General features: G+C 55.6%; 1 protein-coding gene across 2 annotated transcripts; it reads right to left on the minus strand.

The window, feature by feature from the left end:
* Positions 1 to 798: 798 nt before the first annotated feature.
* LDB1 (LIM domain binding 1) lies at positions 799 to 8,751 on the minus strand. Of its 2 annotated transcripts, none has more exons than XM_006166336.3 (11): positions 8,602 to 8,751; positions 5,467 to 5,569; positions 5,310 to 5,354; positions 5,138 to 5,213; positions 4,937 to 5,039; positions 4,457 to 4,629; positions 3,612 to 3,734; positions 3,060 to 3,143; positions 2,846 to 2,969; positions 2,492 to 2,634; positions 799 to 1,788 (listed from the first exon to the last, which is right to left on the minus strand). In XM_006166336.3, exons 2-11 carry the CDS (start codon positions 5,484 to 5,486, stop codon positions 1,558 to 1,560), a joined length of 1,122 nt encoding a protein of 373 aa, XP_006166398.1. In that variant the 5' UTR covers positions 5,487 to 5,569; positions 8,602 to 8,751; the 3' UTR covers positions 799 to 1,557. The 2 variants fall into 2 exon arrangements, with proteins under 2 accessions (XP_006166398.1, XP_006166399.1); XM_006166337.3 differs by having other exon boundaries at positions 2,486 to 2,634.
* Positions 8,752 to 8,766: the final 15 nt, after the last annotated feature.

Consider the following 8,766-nt stretch of genomic DNA (forward strand, 5'->3'; position numbering starts at 1 on the left):
TGCGAGAATGGGGAGAAGACTGCCCTGGACAGTCATTTCAGGCATCAGTGACCAACCAGGACACTCTCAAACCAAAAAGTCTCTTTATTGACTGGTACCATACATGACTCGAGTGGTCAAAAAAAAAAAAAAAAAAAAAAAAAAAAAGGCATTACAGTTGGGGTGGGACGTCCACCTTCCTCACCCCTTCCTCAGCTCCTGACACAATACCTTCCCCAAATGGCAGCTGGAGTGTGGAGAAAACGGTGTGAGGGACCCCAAAACCCCAAGGGAAGAGGAGGGAGAGGGGTGGTGCCCACACTTCCTGGGACTGGCTGCGGAAGAGGCAGCAGGACCACAAAGCCCACGAGGGTCCCTCCTCCCTCCTATAAAAGAGGACAGGAGTGGGTACTGAGAGACAAAGGTGGTCCACCTCAGCTGGGGGGTCCAAGGGGTCAGAGCCTCTTCTACCTGGTGGGAGCAGGGCTGGGCTTCTCCAGCGCCCCAATCCCTCTGTGGAGGGCAAGTAGGACTAGCTGTGCAGTTTCAGAGATTGGGGGAAGAGGGTCTGAGGACAGTGGCTGAGCCCCTTCCATCCCAGGCCTGCCCAACTGAGACAAAACAAAAAGCACAGTGACAAACCAGGCTGCTCCCTTCCCTCCACACTTCCTAAGGAAGGGAGCGCCCCTCCCCATCCACGACAGCTGCTCTAGTGGGGGGCTTAGGAAAATGCACACCATGGGGGCTGGACAGGGGAGGTCACAAGCACAGGGAGGGCAGGCCGGAGTCCCGGAGGGTGGGCAGACACATCAGCAGGGGTGTCAGAAGGATGTGCTATAATGGCCTCCCCCACCCATGGCATGCCTTCTCCACCTCCAGTCACCCCCAGGGAAAAGGGAAGAGAGATGGCAAAGTGTCTCCTTGGTCTGAAGCTCTCAAACTGTGTAAAATGGTACCGCCCTACCCCCATTCTCGCCCCGACCTGGGCCCTAGGCCCTCCACCTGCCAGGAATAAGGAGGTTGCCAGACTTTTAATAGGGGGAAGAGGGGGGACATGAATGACTTTTTTTAAACTTACATTTTTAATAATATTATTTTTTTAAAAAACTTGGAGCTGAGATGAGTGGCAGAGGGAGGGGGCCAGAGTTTGACCCCTCTGCCAGCCACTTAGAGGGAGGGGCATTCAGCCAAGCCCCGAGAAGTTAAGTCCTTAAGGGCTGTGGGTACAGACAACCCCAGGCTTGAAGGGGGTGAAGTCAGGGGGATGGGGAACCCAGAGCCTGAATGAGGATGGAAGCAAATGCCCTGGGGGGTCAACAGGGCATTTCTCAGAGGCCCAGGGTCCACACAGGCATCCACAAGTCCCCCCTTTCCCCCAAGGCTCTGCAGAAGCCAGGCCCAGCCCAGGGCCACTGGGGGACAAATCTGGGCACCTGCCCCCAGCGAGTCCAGTTCCTCCCTGAATGGGTAACGGAGGCTGCCCGTTTAGATGCTCAGTCTCCTCATCTGTCTTCCGCTCCCTGGGGCTGCAAGGGGTGGGGCAGGCAGGCAGAGTGCTGGGTGGCCATGGCAGGGCCTTTACTGGGAGGCCTGTGATGTGGGGTTCTCCGATTTGCTTTCTTGGCTGGATGGAGGCTTGCTGTTCCAGGGGCTGTTGGCGCCCAGTGCAGGGGAGTTGTTAAAGCTGTCCTCGTCGTCAATGCCGTTGGCCGCGTCAAACTGGGTGTTCTCCAGCCGGGTGATGAGCCTCTCGTCCTCGTCCCCGAACTCCCCGCCCATCAGGGTGGGCTCCCCCACCACCATCACATCCTGAGAGTGGCGGAGGTCCCCAAACATAATCGGGGCAGGGGCTCGCCCAGCACAGGGCGGCAGATACCCCCAGAGCCCCAGTACCCACCCCGGAAGCTCAATGCCTCCCACCCACTCCTCACCCCCAACTTTAAATCCCCAACTCCTCTGATGCCATCAGCTCCTGGAACCCTTCCTACTGAAGGACGCCAGAGCATCACAGCCTTGGTTAGCTTATATCCATTAGAGTCTGGGAGGAGAGGTCAATCTACTCTCCTAGCTCCCTAGTCCAGCTCCCCAGAATGTTAGGGGGCTCCTAAACTTCTGTCCACATGTAAGACAGGGAGCAGATCGAAAACAGAAGGGAGGGAAACGTGTGCCCGTGCATAGGTCTACCCTCTAAACCCAAGTCAGCGCGTCCCTCTGTCAACCTGAGTGTGTGTCCCTGATGGTCTGTGTCCCCAGCTGTCGGTCCTGAGCGTCCGTCTGTTACGGTGGCCTCTGCCCCGTACGCCTTGTGCTCCTAAGGCCCGGACTGTGATCACTACCACGCATGTGCCTGGCAAGAACTCTGCCCAGGGAAAGGAGCTAGCCCGCGCTGGCAGAGTACATGGGAGAACTGTCTCGGCTGTGTGCCTGCCGGTGAGGCCAGGCTCAGACAGGGTCAGGGGTGAGTGGTGGGGCAGCCCAGAAGAGAGAAGAAAGCCGAGATGCTTACAGGTACCTGGCTGGAGAGGGCGAAGGTGCTGGCTGGGCTCTTCTTCTTGCTGTTGCTGTTGTTGGTGTTGCCACCCCCCGAGCTCATGGTGCTGCCCCCTGACATCTTCCGTTTCCGCCGTTTGCTGGGCTGCTGCCGTGCGGGCTCCGCTGTGCCAGGGAAAGGAGACTCTGGTGGGAGAGGGTCCTGGGCCTCTCGTTCTCCATTCTGGCTCCCGAGGAGCCTGAGCCTACCCTGATCCCAATCCTGCAGACCCAGGAGCAATGTAGGGGCAGGGGACCTTCCTAAAGAGAGACAGCTACGGTCTCGAGGAGTGGTGGCAGATCCTGGTCAGAGCGGGTGCAGGGGCAAGGCACTCACCGGGGGGTGCTACCATGCGCTGCCACTTCTGGAAAAGGCAGGTCTTGAGGCAGTCGCGGGGGCTGAGGCTGTAGGTCTTGTGGCGGGACATGAGCTCCTGCATGGGCTCGAGTATCACACAGAGCTGGGGGAAGACCAGGAAATGGCCCGTCAAGGGAGAGACACGAAGCAGATACCAAATGGGATGGGGCAGAAACTGGCGTCAGAGACTCACTCGGAGGTAGTTGAGAGTGGAATTGGACAGCCCACACCGAGTGATGTTTTTAGAGAGCTGATCCAACATCTGGGGGTCCTGGGCCTAAAAGGGAAGGAAGACAAGAACATTAGCCTGTTCACCTGCTCTATGATCTGAACACAGTGACACTACTCACAGAGAAAAGAGGCTTTTTAAAAATATTTCCAGAGGTGCATGCACTTCTGGATAGAGACAGAGAGAGAGAGAAGGCACCCTCGTAGGGAATGGGGAATGGCCACACAATCCCTTCTCCATTTCTACCTCCTTTCAGAATTTCAGGCACACAAGTACATGTGCCAGTGTGTTTTTCCGAGCCACGGGGTCTGGGACTCAAACTGCACAGTTTGCCACGTGGGATCCAGCTGCCTAAACTATCCCACCATGGCTGGCCAAGGGGGTATTATTAAACCTGCTTTGAAGTGAAGAAAGTCTAATCCTCTATCTAAAGTCACAGCCAGGAATGGCAGGCCTTGCTCCACCTTCCCACCAGCTGCCTTCACCCCTGCATCTTGGGTCCTGCCCACAACTCACGTGCATGGCAAGGATGCTGCGGGGGATGAGCTCTCGGTGCTGCCGGATGCTGAAGTGCCACGTCTTTATCCGCATCATGTCATCAAACATGAACTCCAGGTATAACCGGCCTTCCACACACACCTGGGGACAGGCTTGTCACAACCCTGGCCAACCCTGCCCACAGCTGGAAGCGTGCCTGTTACAGTTTCCCCATTTGCTCCAAACTTTCCCACTACATGCACTTCCGCCACCTTCATGTATCTCTGAGTGCATAACTCTCATAATTCTACCCTGATATACCTGTCACACCCCTGGGGTTAAACACACACCCCACACAATAGAAAAGCCAGCAGGTCCTTATCCTCCCCCACATAGCTGGTGGTACGCCATGTGCTGTAAGTGCTATGAGAGTTGGTAGGTCCTTGTTCACTGGTAAGTCCCTGGTGCCCAGAAACTACCATGTATAACCTCAATAAACATTGCTTGTTGTAACATACCTGCCCCCCCCCTTTAGGTTTTGCCACAGGGTGTGTGCATTCGACTAAGAGACAGTGAGAGGAAAAGTGAGAAATCATTCTCTGGGGGGGATGGCCACGCTGCAATCCCTTCTCTTCCACTCTTCTCGGGACTTTGGGATGCACACGTACACATGATTTCGAAGTCACTAGGTCTGGGACTCAAGCTGCAGTTGGCCATGTGGGAGTTCGGCACTTTAACCACCATGCCACTTGCTAGTCCCTGCTCCCCACTTTCTTATTGCTACTTCTCACTGCACATCCCCAGGGGACAGCTGCGAGTACACGTTCACAGAGGGGCCTCCAAGCCAGGTGCCCTGGTGTCCCACAACCCGCTGAGCTGCTGACCTGGGTAAACATGGGTTTGCCATGCTGGGTCACCATGCTGCCCTGATCACAGTCGAGGGACACGAAGTTGCTGTGGAATGCCTCCTTGGGGTGCTTCAGCACATAGTACAGCTCCGTAGCACCGCCCTCAAAGATGCTGCGGAAGTAGCGTGGGATCAGGGTCCGGCCAATGGCTGCAGAGACGGGACAAACTCTTTAGGACAGAGGGACCTCGAAAGGGGCCAGACTGATGCCTCCTCTGCCAGGATAGATCTCTGGCACTTACAGACCCACTTCCAAGACTTCAGAACTGCACAGGAGGTAGGAAAGGGTCTTCAAAACAGTTTATGGAAAATGCATATTACAAAAAAACCATACGTGGATTTCCAAAAAATGTGTGTACCAAAATAAACTTATACTTTAATTCCATGTTATCAGACTTACTGAAGTCCCTTCACACAACACTCTATAGCAGAGAGCAGAACCCTGGAGGCCACTCACTGTATCTCTTTGGTCCATCCTCCAGGCAGAAAGTGATGGTCAACATGGCATCATCCTCAAAGAACTCAGTTGTGAAAGCATCCCACCAGAGATTGTCACACTCCTGAGGAGAACAGGGAGGTGTGTACGTATGTGTCACAAGACAACCCACAGGGTGCCCAGGTGGCTTTCCCCCTCCCAGCCCTTTTCCCTCGGCCATACCTCTGTCCAGTTCTGAAGCCGCTTGTTAAGCTCGAATATTCTGTAGTCAGTTTGGTTGCCATATGGTGTGTGCCTCCTGGGGGAAGTGAAGGAGGGAGGTCAGGAAGAAGAGAGCCTCCTTACACCCTTATAATAATGGAAAGCACCTCTCTCCCCACTGCACTCCACTTACCCAATCCCAGGCTCCAGGTATGTAGGCGGGTACATGGGAGTTGGGCTGCGTAAGGGAAGAGGCCATGAGAATGGGGGTGGAAGATAGGAATTGTTCCCTCCCCTATCCAGGCAGGATCCCATCTGCAGGAGGGTTAGGAGGTGGGCAAGAGACTCACCCCACATCCCGATCCAGCATGGTGCCGGGATGGAAGGGGGGGAAGGCGTTGCCGTTCGGGGGCTCCTTCGGCGAGTACAGCTTGAATGACTTTGAGGAACAACCTAAAAGAGAAAGAAAGGAAGCCCTGAGACCCCCTTGGGAGTTTTCCTGGAAGCTGCTAGACTGTGTGGATAGGGACTGGTCTATGGAGCCCTCTGGCCCAATGGTGGACAGACATGGGGATGGGACTACTCTGTGAGCACCTCTCACTCCTAAATCTGGCTCCAATCTTTTTTTTTTTCCTTTATTTTCTTTCTTTCTTTCTTTCTTTCTTTTTTTGAGTGTCTTTTTGCTATAGGGCGCATGCACTCACCAGAAAGACAGAGAGACAGAAAGCGAGAAATCACCCCCCAGGGAGGATGGCACAATCCCTTCTCCTCCATTCTCCTCTCAGGATCTTGGGCACGCATGCACACGCACCCGGCATGAGTTTAAGCCACAGAGTCCGGGACTTGAACCGCAGTCGACTACGTAAGAGCCCAGCAACACAGCTATTTCACCAACTGTTGGTCCCTCTTCTTCTTCTTTTTTTTTTTCTTCTTATAAGATGGGATCTCACCATGGTGCAATCTTCCTGTCTCCGCTTCCTAGAATTGCTGGATTACTAGTGTGTGCCACCTTGCCCGGCCTTTATGTTAGATTGAAATGGAACATAGTGTCTTAGCAGCGAACACCACTGCAGCTGGGCCCACTGATTCTTACTGTTTATTTCCTTTCACTGGAATATAAACCCCATGTAGGACTACGTAAGAGCCCAGCAACACAGCCATTACGCTAACTGCTGGTCCCTCTAATCTTGTTTTATTAAGAAAATAGGAGTATTCAGCCCTAATAGCAGCCCATACCCAAGACTCCATTTCTTCATTTGGATGAGCCCTGGATGACCAAAGAGAAATTGAAGCTGGGAAATGTCGGCAATGTGGATTAAATAAATATCCCAACGTTACCATCTATTCACACAGTTTCATTCAGTCGTCACAGTAGCCTTGCAAGGTGGCAGGGTAGACAGTAACAGTCCCATTTACAGATGAGGCAACTGAGGGCCCAGGGGGACTCGCTAAGATCATGAAGCCAGTAATTAGCAGAGCTAGGACCGGAGCCCAGATCTGATTCCCGTATCCCACACAATTTCTACCATCTCTCCACTGTACTCCTCTCTAGAAACCAAAGTGGGAGAGGAGAAAGGGGGATTTTGTAAACTCTCCGCCCCTCCTCCACCCCCAGGGTCTCTGGAGGGCAGGGGGTAGAAAGATAAAGGGGGGTGGGTGTCTGTTGGGTGCCACCCTCCAGATAACCAGTTGGACCTCTGCCTCCCCCACCAACCGCCACTGCCTTATCAGCCCAGCCCCCACACCCACCAAGGGTAGAGTATTGTCTCCAAACCAGAAACCCAAAGCCTCAACCCCTTTTCCTTCTGAGACTTGCAGTGGGGGAGGGAGGCAGGAGCTTCCACTGGATTCCACTCTACTTACGAGTGGGAAGCAGGAGGCCTGCGAAGGACCTAGGTCTAGGGGGCCAGTAGGAATAGACAGGGGCTCTGCTGTGTGTATCTGTATGTGTGCACACAAGTCCCCTCATCCACCTCATCTACCAGCCCACACGGTCCCCCACACAGTATTTCCTGACGGGAAGAAATACACATTAAGTTCCCAGTTAGGTATAAGCCATGTACCTCTAAAACTGTTTTCCCCTCCCCACCAGACAGGAAGAAAAGCTGAGGCTCTGCCCTGGGGCTTCTGGGTCCAGTGACACTCCTCTCTCAAGTCCCCAGATTCTGGACTGCATTTGGAAGGGAAGCTGTACTGGCTGTATCTGAGCCCCCTCCCCAGTGTAGACACAAAATCTATTTTGTTCCTTGGGGAGAAGAGACAAAGGAAGACCCTGTGCCAACGTGTGTCATTTAATTCTCTCCCCAGGGCCCCCTCCTCACAACATGGGCAAAGGAGGGTCCCAGAGGGGCCCAGACTGCACAGTCCCTGAAGGTGCAAAGAGCCAGAGCCTGTGTGTACCTGCACACGCGTGTGCCTCATCCTGCCTAGCGGGCTTCCACCCTCAGCTCGCCCTGACACGCCTACCGCGGGCTGGAACCCAGCGCCCCAGGCGGGCTCAGGGTTCCCGCAACAGGCCCTCAGCCCATGCGTGAGCTCTCTGAGCTCTCACAGGCCATCTCGCAGGCTCCAAGCAGCCACACAGCCTTCAAAATGCCAGCCTGGACTAGGCCTGTGTCTGGGAAGGGAGACAGCTCAGGCCTCCCCACTCTGCAGACAGGTAGACTAAGGCTGCAGAGGAAGCCCAAGCTCACATCCCACCAGAGGCTGGGCCTGGGCAATGAACGAGAGTCGAGACTCTCCCACCTGGCCTTGGCCCTACATAGACCATTCCCCCCCAAAGCACAGCCTCCCCTGCCCCCTTACTGATAGGGATACTTGAACGCTGGCGCTAAATCTGCAAGACTGCAGGACACCTGACTTCCTCTCCAGTTCCGCAAAGGTCTCAGCGCTTGTTTCTCTCTCCAGACCTCGTCCGGGGCTGGGTGATGGCACTGAGGAGCTAAAGCCCAAAGCTCGGGGCCTCTATTTGCACCTCCAGTCAATGGACATAAACTCAGCACCTCTCCAGTCACAGCAACTCCCAGTAGCCCAGCACCAGGGCTCTGGAGTGAGAAGGGAAGGGGAGGGACATCACCCAGGCCATCTGTCCCTGTTGCCGCTTGTCCCCAGCAGCAGGGGTAGAGGGAGAAGGTGGGGGTGGGGGCGAAGGGACTGTGTCATCCGGCCCTGGAGTCGGACCCCCCACCCCCACCCCAGCAATCTGGGAACCTTTAGGAAGGGGGAGCGAAGAGCTGAGAACCAGTAAAGTTTTCTCAGGATGGAAGCTGCATCCCAGGGGTGAGGGGCACCTCCAGCCGGGCATTTCCATGGTAACCAGCCTGACCTGAGGGCAGCCCCCTCCCGTTGGGAACTGCCCACAGGTCAGCAGGCCTGAGAGCCCTGGCCTCTGAGCGAGGGCACCGCTCCCGCAGCCAGCAGCCGGGCCTGGGCCAGACAGGGCCTTCCGCCCACCCCCGACAGGCTCGCAGGGTGCCCAGACTTACCTGGGAGAACCGAGGGGGCCAGGAGAGGTGCGGGGAGCGGCTGGAAGCCCGCAGGGGCCCTGGCAGGGGTGTGGACGGAGGGGGGCCAACTTCAGCCGCTCATGTCCCGAGTGGGACAGGCAGGCCTGGCCGGGAGCCCCACTCCGCCGGGTCGCACAAAGCCGC

Source organism: Tupaia chinensis, unplaced genomic scaffold (genome assembly GCF_000334495.1).
Source record: "Tupaia chinensis unplaced genomic scaffold, TupChi_1.0 Scaffold144255_1, whole genome shotgun sequence".
Classification (NCBI taxonomy): Eukaryota; Metazoa; Chordata; class Mammalia; order Scandentia; family Tupaiidae; genus Tupaia; species Tupaia belangeri.

Coding starts and splice junctions, on each gene's coding strand:
- LDB1 (XM_006166337.3), bottom strand. CDS start 5,486: ATGCTGGATCGGGATGTGGG. Junction 5,214..5,309: donor TACCTGGAGCCTGGGATTGG/GTAAGTGGAGTG, acceptor CACTTCCCCCAG/GAGGCACACACCATATGGCA. Junction 4,630..4,936: donor GGATGGACCAAAGAGATACA/GTGAGTGGCCTC, acceptor CCGTCTCTGCAG/CCATTGGCCGGACCCTGATC.